This window comes from Coregonus clupeaformis, chromosome 14 (assembly GCF_020615455.1).
Source record: "Coregonus clupeaformis isolate EN_2021a chromosome 14, ASM2061545v1, whole genome shotgun sequence".
Taxonomy (NCBI): domain Eukaryota; kingdom Metazoa; phylum Chordata; class Actinopteri; order Salmoniformes; family Salmonidae; genus Coregonus; species Coregonus clupeaformis.
In genome coordinates this window covers 16,502,243-16,515,791 of record NC_059205.1, presented here as the reverse complement: position 1 = coordinate 16,515,791, position 13,549 = coordinate 16,502,243, and the positions used below count along the sequence as shown (strand labels likewise).

Below are 13,549 nucleotides of genomic sequence, written 5' to 3'. Positions count from 1 at the left end.
TTTTTAAGGAAACCCAAGTCATACCTAACCACCTCAGTGGCTTTCCATAGCCCCCCTATACACACTGCGGCACGCTCTGTCCATTGTGCTGACACACACACACACACACACACACACACACACACACACACACACACACACACACAGGTGGTACACCGCTGTCTTCATACTAATTACTTATGGGTCTGATGGTAACAAAAAGAAAACATGTCTCTATAAGAGAGAGCCTGGGAGGAATCTAACAAACAGCCTTTACAAGACAACAGGGAGTTATTAAACAGATAAATATGGGGGGGGGGACAAGAAAGTGAGCGAGAACGAGAGAGGAGAGCAGGGAAGACAAAGCATGTGTTTAACTGTATATGTGTGTCTGTGTGAGAGAGAAGTGCCATCTAGAGAGTAGAGGGAGGGGGGGGAGAGAGGGAGGTGGAGATTGTATTCAGCGCCTGGAGGGAAAGAGTGGGAACTTTAATTTAAAAAGCAGGATTTCCAGTCTGGGTAGTGACTTTTAAGTGCCATTTTGATTAGTGTCCGTAACTGAGGGAGGGGACTGGGAGCCATTACAAAGGGATAGGAGTCTTACATAACACCTTCCGTGGTGCAACACTATTACAATGCCCAACGCCTAGCACCATCACACTACAGGCAGCCCAACGGACGCTAATCTGCAGTCAGCCAGCCAGCCTGCTGCCGCATGCTACACGTTTCATAACCCACTAGTGAGCACAATACACACCAGTCTAACTAGTATACACTCACTGGCACACTACACACCAGACAAACTAATACTCACTGGTAGTGATGGGGGGAAAACTTGTATACAGTTGCATATCACGATATTATATCGATATTTATATTAAGTATTGACTTGTAAAATATTTGCAACTGTAGACAGCGTTAGCTAGCGCTAGTTGGTTGTACATGCGCCAAAACTCCGGTGTTTTTCATCCTATAGCTTGTTCTCCATCATTCTTTTTAAATAGTGAGCCAACATGTTTTCAGCACTTTTATTTCCCTGACTGATCAAAACTTGTTTTCTCATGCTCTCACTTGTCTCTCTACAGCAGACATATAGTGAGTAATATGTTTGGAACATCAAATCGCAATACAATCGCAGTATGAAAACGCAACACATATAGAATTCAGAGAATCGTAAGACTCATTATACATATCGTATCGGCACCTAAGTATCGTGATAATATCTTATCGAGAGTTCCCTGGCAATTCCCGGCCCTAATGTAATACACCCTCACTGGCACAATACACACCAGTCAAGCTAGTATACACTCATTAGCCGACTACACACCAGTCAAACTAGTATAGACTCACTAGCTAGCTACCCACACCATCCATACTCACTGACTAGTTCACTACACACCATCCACACTCACTGATTAGCACACTGACTGTTACTAAGTGCCCCATTCAAGTCTGAAAATGGAAACGTCCCCAAAGAGAAGGTTATATGAAAGAAGAGGAAGAGAAAGCAGAGGGAAGCTGAGGGAACGGTTGGAGAAGAGAGGAGGAGGAAGGAGGAAGAAAGTAAGAGATCAAGGAGCAAATGGGTAGGAAGAGGAGAAGGAGGAGTGGAGAGAGAGGGGCTGGGAGGTAGCCAATGTGGAGGGGGAGTGAGTGATAGAGGTACCAAGGGAGAAAGGATGGATGAGGGAGCAGTAGAAAGGAAAAGGAGGTAGAGATAGAGATGGAGACATAACAAAAATGAAGAGGATAAAGAGAGATGGAGATGAAAGAGGAAAGGTAAGGAGTGACAAAGAAAAGGAGAGACGCATGGAGAGAAATGGTGAAGAGAGGGAGATGGAGTGATAGAGAAAGAGAGGACTCACAACATGAAGTCCTGCTCCCAACTGGGCAGGCTGCCCCGGACAGCGATGGTGGTGCTCTTCACATTCTGCACCTTCAGGGTCACATACGTGTTGAACTTCTCTGTGAGGGGGAGAGAGAGAGAAAGAACATAAGGTTACTTTCATAACCCCGGTTCTCTGATAATATGAGTGAGATGTATTACATATGGGGGATTCTAGGGTAGTCCCAACAACATCACCCCTCAGAGGCTCCGACACTGAGGACAGTATGCGCCAACGAAGGTAAAACCTCAAACGTATGAGGAGTGGCCCAACATGCCAAAAAATATAAAAAACGGCGACAGGTGGTGGTACTTGGATATTTTTTTGGGGTATAATAGTACTTTTAAAAAGTGCCAATATTCCGAGAATAAAGTGCCAATATTTAGAGAATAAAGTTGAAATTAGATTTTGTGAATAAGTGGCAATATTTAGAGAATAAAGTGGCAATATTTTGATTTAATTTAATTTAGAGAATGTTATATTTCAATATTAAAGTTGTGGATTTGGTTAACTGCATATTGCCCTGGCTCCCTGTTGCTGTGTGTGGTACCGTTGAAATGCCTGTAGCTCAGCTGGTAGAGCACGGCGCTTGTAACGCCAGGGTAGTGGGTTCGATCCCCGGGACCACCCATACGTAAAAATGTATGCACGCATGACTGTAAGTCGCTTTGGATAAAAGTGTCTGCTAAATGGCATATTATTATATTATATACCTGGTGAAACTATACTTTAGAATGGGCTTTAGTAACAAGGAAATACTTTCTCTTTTCATCCAAGTCTATGTGGTTACATAAATTACTTACAGTGCATTCGGAAAGTATTCAGACCCCTTGACCTTTTCCACATTTTGTTACGTTACAGCCTTATTCTAAAATGTATTGAAATTGTTTTTTCCCCCCTCATCAATCCACACACAATACCCCATAATGACAAAACAAAAACAGGTTTTTAGACATTTTTGCAAATTTATAAAATTAAAAAAAAAAATGTCACATTTACATAAGTATTCAGACCCTTTACTCAGTACTTTGTTGAAGCAGCTTTGGCACCGATTACAGCCTCGAGTCTTCTTAGGTATGACGCCACAAGCTTGGCACACCTGTATTTGGGGAGTTTCTCCCATTCTTCTCTGCAGATCCTCTAAAGCTCTGTCAGGTTGGATGGGGAGTGTCGCTGCACAGCTATTTTCAGGTCTCTCCAGAGATGTTTGATCGGGTTCAAGTCCAGGCTCTGGCTGGGTCACTCAAGGGCATTTTGTGTGTGTTCATAACGCATCATGGCCGTTAGAAGAGTGTAGGCCTATAGTCTAGTCCAGGGGGAAACTTTTTGTGTGTGTGAATGCGCGAGTGTGCGTGCAAGTGTATTAGATAATTAGATTGATAGCCATTTGTTTGTTTTGCCCCTACTTTTTACCACCCACAAACACAACCAGCCCATCTCTACCTAAGTATTTAACCACGGTTACACCTTCTGAAAATAATCTGTGGCACAGCCTCTTCCTGTTTCTAATACTTATAATAATATGGTTATTCTGTGCTAAAAGAGCAAGGATGTCCTTGTCACTAAAGCCAATTCTAAAGTCTAGTTTCACCAGGTCATCTAACTCAGGCATTTTAACAGTGGCGGGCACAGCAACAGGGATCCAGGGAGACATGACATTTACCAAATCCCCTATGTTAATCTTGAAATATAACTGCGACTTTATTCTCGAAAGACACTTTTTTAAAGTTCTTTAAAAAACATCCAAGTACCACCACCCCTCGCCATGTATTCATTTTTTCTATTCACTTGGCTCTAATACTCTTCCATACAATACCCCATAATGACAAAGAGAAAACTTGTTTTTTGACATTTTTGCAGATGTATTGAAAATGAATTACAGAATTTCATTTACATAAATATTCACACACCTGAGTCAATACATGTTAGAATCACCTTTGGCAGCGATTACAGCTGTAAGACTTTCTGGGTAAGTCTCGAAGAGCTTTGCACACCTGGATTGTAAAAATTCTTCAAGCTTTGTCAAGTTGGTTGTTGATCATTGCTAGACAGACATTTTCAAGTCTTGCCATAGATTTTCAAGCCAAAACTGTAACTAGGCCACACAGGAACATTCAATGTCATCTTGGTAAGCAGCTCCAGTGTATATTTGTCCTTGTGGTTTTTGTCCTGTCTACAATTCCAGGGCAGTGGGAAGGTGGAAGTGTCACCGAGAAGAGGAGACAATGACCGTAAACTCTGCCAAAGAGAACTCTGGATTCATACCTTAGGCACCGTACAGCCGTTAAGGAGGATTTTGATATGAGGGTCATGTTGTAATTCCTAGCGCACACACACACACACACACACACACACACACACACACACACACACACACACACACACACACCACACACACAGGTATTATGGTGTCCTGTATTCATGACGGCCCTACTGGCCCAATACTTCCCCGACAGGTTACCTTTACCATTATCTAGATTTCTCTTGGTTCTACATATGTACATTTACATTTTAGTCATTTAGCAGACACTCTTATCCAGAGCAACTTACAGGAGCAATTAGGTAGTGCCTTGCTCAAGGGAACATCACAGATTTTTCACCTATCGGCTTTAGAACCAGCACCTTTCAGTTACTGCTCCACCTACCTGCCGCCCCATAGGTGTTGTATATGTTTTCCTCTTCTTTTCTTTTGCTTTATTGCTCACTTTGAGAGTATGGGTTCCTTATACTAACACCACATTCCCTGTGTGCATGTTTCGTTCTAGTAGAAATACATCTAAAACATGTTCTGTTCGATCCTGTATTTCTATAGGATTTGACATCTAGTGGCCCTTTTGGGTACTTTAGATTACCACAGGCAATTACCTCTGGCTCGCTGTGGCCTTATCTGTCCCACTATTGTTTGTGGAGATATGCTCTGATGAAGGTCGACTGACCGAAAGCTCAGCTATAATTAAAATAAATTAGCATCTGAGTGGAATTGTGCGGGGAATTTTTCCTGTTTCTCCAGTTTTGCCTTTTGCCTTCAGCACCTTCATAAATCAGCTTTGGGTGTGCGGTAGATTCTGCCTATTATCTATAGGTTATTGTCCTGCTGAAAGGTACATTTGTCTCCCAGTGTCTGTTGGAAAGCAGACAACCAGGTTTTCCTCTAGGATTTTGCCTGTGCTTAGCTCTATTCTGTTTCTTTTTATCATAGAAAAACTCCCTAGTCCTTGCCGATGACAAGCATACCCATAACATGATGCAGCCACCACCATGCTTGGAAATATAAAGAGTGGTACTCAGTGATGTGTTGTGTTTGCCCAAAACATAACGCTTTGTATTCAGGACAAAAAGTTAATTTCTTTGCCACATTTTTTGCAGTATTACTTAAGTGCCTTGTTGCAAAGGACTTCCTGACGGGCCGCCCCCAGGTGGTAAGGGTAGGTAACAACACATCTGCCACGCTGATCCTCAACACGGGGAACCCTCAGGGGTTCGTGCTCAGTCCCCTCCTGTACTCCCTGTTCACCCATGACTACATGGCCAGGCACGACTCCAACTCCATCATTAAGTTCGCTGACAACACAACAGTGAGACAGCCTATAGGGAGGAGGTCAGAGACCTGGCCGTGTGGTGCCAGGATAACAACCTCTCCCTCAACGTGATCAAGACAAAGGAGATGATTGTGGACTACAGGAAAAAAAAGAGGACTGAGCATGCCCCCATTCTCATCGATGGGGCTGTAGTAGAACAGGTTGAGAGCTTCATGTTCCTTGGTGTCCACATCGCCAACAAACTATCATGGTCCAAACACACCAAGACAGTAGTGAAGAGGGCACGACAAAGCCTATTCCCCTTCAGGAGACTGAAAAGATTTGGCATGGGTCCTCAGATCCTCAAAAAGTTATACAGCTGCACCATTGAGAGCATCCTGACTGGTTGCATCACCGCCTGGTGTGGCAACTGCTCGGCCTCCGACCGCAAGGCACTACAGAGGGTAGTGCGTACGGCCCAGTACATCACTGGGGCCAAGCTTCCTGCCATCAAGGACCTCTATACCAGGCGGTGTCAGAGGAAGGCCCTAAAAATTGTCAAAGACTGCAGCCACCCTAGTCATAGACTGTTCTCTCTCTCCAAAAGGCTTCTTTTACAGCTTCTACCCCCAAGCCATAAGACTCCTGAACATCTAATCATGGCTACCCGGACTATTTGCATTGTCCCCCCCACCCCCTCTTTTACGCTGCTGCTACTCTGTTTATTATCTATGCATAGTCACTTTAACTCTACCCACATGTACATATTGCCTCAATTACCTCGACTAGCTGGTGCCCCCGCACATTGACTCTGTACCGGTACCCCCTGTATATAGCCTCCCTACTGTTATTTTATTTTACTGCTGCTCTTTAATTCTTTTTTACTTATCTATTTTTTATGTAACACTTATTTTTCTTAAAACTGCATTGTTGGTTAAGGGCTTGTAAGTAAGCATTTCACTGTAAGGTCTACACCTGTTGTATTCAACGCATTGGCCCAGCGTCGTCCGGGTTTGGCTGGTGTAGGCAGTCATTGTAAAAAAGAATTTGTTCTTAACTGACTTGCCTAGTTAAATAAAGGTAAAATAAATAAATACAAATGTGGCAAATAACACAGGCTTCCTTCTTTTCACTTTGTAATTTAGGTTAGTATTGTGGAGTAACTACAATGTTGTTGAGCCATCCTCAGTTTTCTCTTATCACAGCCATTAAAACGCTGTAACTGTTTTAAAGTCACCATTGGCCTCATGGTGAAATCCCTGAGTGTTTTCCTTCCTCTCCGGCAACTGAGTTGGGAAGGACGCCTGTATCTTTGTAGTGACTGGGTGTATTGATACACCATCCAAAGTGTAATTAATAACTTCACCATGCTCAAAGGGAATTTCAATGTTTGCTTTTTTATTTTAACCCATCTACCAATAGGGGCCCTTCTTTGCGAGGCATTAGAAAACGTCCCTGGTCTTTGTGGTTGAATCTGTGTTTGAACTTCACTGCTCGACTGAGGGACCTTACAGATAATTGTATGTGTGGGGTACAGAGATGAGGTAGTCATTCAAATATCATGTTAAACATTATTATTGCACACAGAGTGAGTCCATGCAACTTATTATGTGACTTGTTAAGTACATTTTTACTCCTGAACTTATTTAGGCTTGCCATAACAAAGGGATTGAATACTTATTGACTCAAGACATTTCAGCTTTTCATTTTGTATTTATTTGTAAAAATGTCAAAAAACATAATTCCACTTTGACATTATGGGGTATTGTGTGTAGGCCATTGACACAATTGAGGCTATTTCACAGCAGCCTTTTGAGCCGCTGGAAAGCATGGCGATGCAATATCTCTCCTTCATACCGCTACTAAAAACAGTTTCCAAGCTACTCATTTCCCTTACATCTGCAAAGCAACTGAGTGAGCTGCACGCAGTGTCAGTCCACCATTTGTGCCTACAGTTTGCCGCAGGGTTATCCAAGGTAACCTTGTTACCTAATCCCGCCATCATGCCTTAGAGCTTTTGGCTTTCCACCCGCTGCCATTCACCTCTACAGAGGAAGAGTGTGAGATTTACAAACTCCGGGTTACCGATAGTGTTAACTAATAATCATATAAGGTTGTATACGTGTGAGACCTAATTATCCATCGAAAGTCGCGATAATTAATTGTTTCAAGGAAGGGACTAAAATAGGTCGCGTGAGAAAGAATGGTTGTCCCATCCGTTTCATGAAACTGGGGTCTTAAAACAATCTGGGTTACGGGTTGAATAATTTAAATGGTTAATTACAAAAGTTGATCATAACATTTGCTCAAAAGTCGCACCTAATAATAAGTCCAAAGGAGAATAATTATTGAGTGAATTATTACAAGATTGATGGAGTCCAGGGATAGAAGGATCCTCCATGATGTGACCAGGTGGAGGGAGAGGTATGGTTTTGAGGGACGTCTGGACGCAGACAAACTCAAATCCATGGTAAAACAGATGCAGAGACCGAGTGGAAGGGCTAGATACGGCCATGATGTGGCTCTCGGAGTCTCGAAAGAGAGAGGAGGGTGAGGATAAAGAAAAGGAAGAAAGTACAGTTGAGGTTCTTAAGAAACTTTTGGAACAACAGCAGCAAACCTAATTGGAATTGCAGAAATTAGAGAGAGAGAGAAAGAGAGACGGAAAGAGAAGGCTAAGAAAGTAACTAGAGTACTAGTGTACAATGGGGGTCAAGGGACCGAAGGGTGGAAGACCCAGGTCCCTGAGGAGACTTGAACCCCACAACAAAAGTCCAGTTACGAGGGAAGAACAGGAGGATTCAGAGCTGAGCTCAGGAGGGAGTCAGTATGAGTCAGGAGATGAGAGAGTAGGAAGGGGCCAGTACCCAATGATAGCCTTACCCATTGGCAGGGAATGAAGGGGCCCCAGCAACCTTAGATGTATACAGGCCATGGACACAGAGGGACGTGGCCCGAGCAGTAGAAGGAATGACCCACCCCAAAACAGGAATAGAAGGGTTTAGAAGGGATCTGGAAGGCTTGGCAGCAAGTTTTAAGTTGAACACTGGGGAAATTGAGAAAGCAGTCAGACAGATGGTGGAAAAGGATTGGGCTGCCGTTAGAGGCCAGTGGGTTCCAGGGGATGCCCAGAGGGCACTTTTGCCATGGGCCGATCACGGAGAGTATGTTGGGAAAATAACTGAATTGTGTAATCGCCTCAGGGAACATTACCATCGTCATGCAGACTTCTCTAAAGTACATGAGTGTAAACAAGAGGATAGTGAGTCTGTTAGCCAATACTTAGAGAGGCTTAAGGATGTGTTCAACACAAACAGTGGCATACCCGAGCCAGACCAGGCACAGGGGAATGATACGCCCTACCATCAGCAATTAAAAATAGCGTTCCTCAGTGGAATGAGACCAGAGATAAGCAGGACCATTAAAAATACATTGATAGGGTGGGGAATGGCATAGCTAGCTGAGGTTAAAAGATATGCAATCCATCATGAGCAGAATAACAGACAGGACTGAGCCAAGAAAGAGCAGAAGGGAGCAGAGTACCTAATCGCCACTCTGAGAGAGAGGAGATAGGGGTAGAAACTCAGGAAAGAGGGAGGGCTACAACAGAGGGAATAAGTGCTTTAACTGTAGCCAGGAAGGGCATTTTGCCAAAGAGTGTGAGGCGCCGTGCAAATACTGTAAGAGAACGGGCCACAACCATCGAGATTGCAGATAGTGGTAGGAAAGGATTGGGCGACTGTGAAGGGAGACTGGACCCCAGGAAGGGGGGACAGAGTTATTTTACAGTGGGCCGTAGACGGAGAGTATCGAGATAGACTTAATCAACTATGTAACAATCTCAGAGATTACTACCATAGACATGCTGACTTTTCTAAAATCCATGAGTGCAAACAGGTAGCAGATGGGCCGTATCATCAACAATTAAAAATAGCCTTTTTTTAAGCGGAATGAGGCCTGAAAAAAGACCCTGATTGGCTGGGGCACAGTAACACTGATTGAGGTTAAAAGGTATGCAGTTTACCAAGAGCAGAATGGGAGAGAAAAGAGGAGTAAGAGAGACCTGAAGGGAGTGAATATCTCATGCCAACTCTCTGGGAGATAGGAGGCCAGAACAAAGGGGCAGTGTCCTGGAAATCACAGTCTGTTTTTTTTTGTCAGTTCTGCTGGGAGTATATTTGATGAAGGGGATTTGTGTTGAATGAGAGGCTAGAGTTTTCATAAAATAATAATTTGAATAATAATTATATATTAACTTGCTCACCCAAACGTAGACATACGTCATGGGTGAGACATAATTAATATGGGTTTTCTGAATAAACTGACCATGAGTAATGCTTGCGAGATACTGTAAGTCATGGTCCAATGACTGTACCTGCTAGAAGCATATGTCCCACGTCCGAAACTACATCCATAATTGGTAGACGGTTCTGATTGGTGAGGCTCCTTGACCTATAAGACATAGCTAGCAAGTTTGACCGAATTCAGTCCTGTATGTTTTGTCCATTCTATTTCTAGGTTCTCAGCAGCACTTACCTTAGCTAGCAGCTTTTAACGTGCTAATGTGATGCTCCATTAGCCGTTACAGGTTATGTACTGTTTGGCATAGCAGAGAATTTTCAACCAACCTTAACTTGGCGATACTTCCTCAATTCCCAACAATTCTAAACGTCCATGTCTAGTTGCAAGGGGTTCGTTTGTATTTATTTTGCTCCGTGAAGTAATAGAAACATGTGTACACTGCCATGCATGCTTCCAAAGTTGTGGCAAAATGGCTTAAGGACAACAAAGTCAAGGTATTGAGTGCCCATCACAAAGCCCTGACCTCAATCCTATAGAAAATGTGTGGTCAGAACTGAAAAAGCGTGTGTGAGCAAGGAGGCCTACAAACCTGACTCAGTAACACCAGCTCTGTCAGGAGGAATGGGCCAAAATTCACCCAATTTATTGTGGGAAGCTTGTGGAAGGCTACCCGAAAACGTTTGACCCAAGCTAAACAATTTAAAGGCAATGCTACCAAATATTAATTGAGTGTATATAAACTTCTGACCCACTGGGAATGTGATGAAATAAATAAAAACTGAAATAAATCATTCTGTCTACTATTATTCTGACATTTCACATTCTTAAAATAAAGTATTGATCCTATCTGACCTAAGACAGGGAATTTTTACTAGGATTAAATGTCAACAATTGTGAAAAACTGAGTTGAAATGTATTTGGCTAAGGTGTATGTAAACGTCCGACTTCAACTGTACAATAAATCAACACCATACCACTCCTGGTCACTTTAATTGCCTCCACCTTTCGCAGTGTGTCCTCCACCATCTCCTTGACTGCAAATGGATCTCCCAAAAACACATCCTTATCCATGAAATGTATTCCAACAAGGAACGAGGCATTATTAGACCGAGGCCTATCTTCATCAACAACTTTAGCCTGTTTTGCTCCATTCTCCAATGTTATAGTTTTCCACTCATTTCCATTAACTTTACTCAACGCACCATCCGACTCAAACAGTGCTTCCGCTTCCGCCATCATCACGTGTTCCTCGTCCACAGGTGTGCCATCATGACATGCAGAACTTTGGGGTGGACCCCCACCTGTCTCAATCAATGAGAGAAGATTTGGAATAGACAAGATGACAATGTACACATTGTTGGATTACTTCATGGAGCAAAACATTGATTTTATTTAATAACGGAGCATTTAATTCAAACAAACCCCCGGCAACTAGACATGAACGTTTAGAAGACGATGATTATCTTCCAAGTCAGGAATTGAGGAAGTATCGAAAAGGTTAAGGTTGGTCGAAGATTCTCTGTGCTACGCCAAACAGTACCTATCTAATAACGCCTATCAGCCAGCTGGAACAGAGTAATGGTCTGACTAGGCAATATTTTTAATAGCTGCACTTACCTTGGGGTCCATCCAGCTTGGCTTTCTTCACTGTGAAAACACATAGAGGAACAGAGTCACACAGGGAAACACCATCTGTTGACAGAACTTTTACACAAAGAATATAACATGCTGGATCCATTTCCCTCCAAAATGACTGCCAGTTTCCTGTTTTGTGGGTAGTTCTCAGGCTCACATTGGTTCATTTCTCTGGATCCCCATTAGCAGCCACTCTTGGGGTCAACACAAACATTAAATTATTGTTGTGAATTCTCCAAGAAAATATCAAAGCCAACTAATCAAAGTGGCCAAGTGCCCAAGAAAGATGGCCACTGAGTTACCCGACAGGTCAGGTGGTCATCAGTTGTCTAAGATGGCAGACACACACAAAATAATTCATTGAATGGCAGCCATCATCTGAGGACACTTCAGCATTGCCTCATGGACAAAAGTGAGTTATTTACTTGTTTGTACCTCACTTTGTTTTCATTGCTCTATTAGCATTTAGTCCATTTAAGTTTATATGCGATTATAGTATTGTCACTTTTTTGTTGTCTAATCATTAGTCCTTTTCAACCCATACCATTTCTTATAACAATCAAAAGCATAGACAGAAACAACAATATAGACAGCAAAACACACCTTATATACCCACATGGAGGAATACTTTTACCTTTGAAGCTTAAAACAATCAAAGTGAACTAAAACTCTGCTGAAAACAAATTCAGATGAAGGCTTTCATATGGGTCTCTGCTTGACATTTGGAGTGATTTTAAAAGGTACAGTACACATTGTTGTTGGACAAAATAAGCCCGCAACCCTGTGGTTATAGGACAACTGCACTACTCCTAGTGCCAATAAGGTCCAGAACTCTTGGCAGAGGCTTTAGCGCACCCACAAAGGTTGCGTCCCAAATGGCACCCTATTTCACTTCATGGTGAACTACTTTTGACCAAAGCCGTTTGGGCCTTGGTCAAAAGTACTGCACTATATAGCGAATAGGGTGCCATTTGGGACTCCGCCATAGGAGGTTACACTAGTATGACTGGCCTGTTGTGTTTTATCAGTGTGGTGTTGCAGTAGAGACAGGAGGTGGGTGGTGGACGTGCTGATTTTCTGAGCGCAGAGGCTTTACTTGTCTTATTACAGAAGGGGGAAAAAAACATGTTACCTTGCAGTCAATGCCTACACTGTGCAAAACAGATTTAGTCACTAGCCTAACTTTCAAGAAAGTTTTCTTCATTAAAAATATATTTGACATCAATCTCCAGGGGCCTCATTTATCAACCGTGCATACATTTCATACTCAATTCTGGCGTACGTGGAGATACTAAGATTTGCATGGGCCACAAAATATTAGGATTTATCAAAATGTCGCACGCAACATATACGCTTGTTTTCATTGATAAATCAGAGCCATATTATATTTGTGTGCTCATGAACTAGCGCTACAACCCCGCCTGGAAAATGCCCTCCATTAACCTTTTATGGTAACAAAAATGCCCTCATTTGCTGTATGATTTGGAAATGTTGGAACTGGGCCATATCCGTTTCTAAAAGAAAGCGGAATTGCAAATGTGATCAAATTTCTGTAGAAGTGCGGGCAGAATGCAGTGAGTTTTCAAACAAAAAATGCATATCGCCTATAGCGAGTGCCAAACACTGCCCTCATTCTGCAAGACTGATTGTCTATTGAACAAATATTGCACAACAATACTGTAGCCTACCCATGCTGTCATAGGCTATACCGGTCTATTTAGTTTCGAGCCTGCTTGGCTATTGAATGAGCGATGAATAAATGGTAGCCTAATATTTATTGTGTAGCGGGAATAAACCAGTCATGTCAGAAAAGGAGAGACATGCCCTGCAATATGATTATGATTTAGGTCTATATAATAAAAGTAAAATAAATATATTAGGCAACATGCTGCTATGTTACCTTATCAACGGCAAATACAGCCGTTTTGTCATTAGGCCTACGTTTTAATGTTTTTATTAGCCTACCGATTATTATTCCCATGCATCAAACACCTCGATTTCCTCCCCAAAATGTGCTTTCTAAACAGTTTATCATCCACTGCAAGGTGTGCATACGCATGGTCTGAGATTTGGTATGTTCAAAATGTGTTAATACCAACCTTAGCAGAAAAGGTTTAGAGTATTCTTTTGTACCTTTTGATAAAATAGGTCCCAGGGTTGTTTAGATGAAAGCTATAATGCCAAATGTGTTGTTGTTTTTGTAATAAAGAAACAGGGCAATTCCACATT

The 13,549-nt window shown here is 42.5% G+C and overlaps 1 protein-coding gene across 1 annotated transcript in view; it reads right to left on the bottom strand.

Annotated features, from left to right (window-relative positions):
* The window catches only part of LOC121581347 (protein unc-13 homolog A-like), a 64,217-nt gene that overhangs the window by 19,958 nt on the left and 30,710 nt on the right, over positions 1 to 13,549 (bottom strand). Inside the window, exons 2-3 of the mRNA XM_041896868.2 lie at positions 11,303 to 11,332; positions 1,845 to 1,944 (exon numbers count right to left, since the gene is read on the bottom strand). Coding sequence (XP_041752802.2) covers positions 1,845 to 1,944; positions 11,303 to 11,332 — 130 coding nt within the window. The remainder of the gene's footprint in view (positions 1 to 1,844; positions 1,945 to 11,302; positions 11,333 to 13,549) is intronic.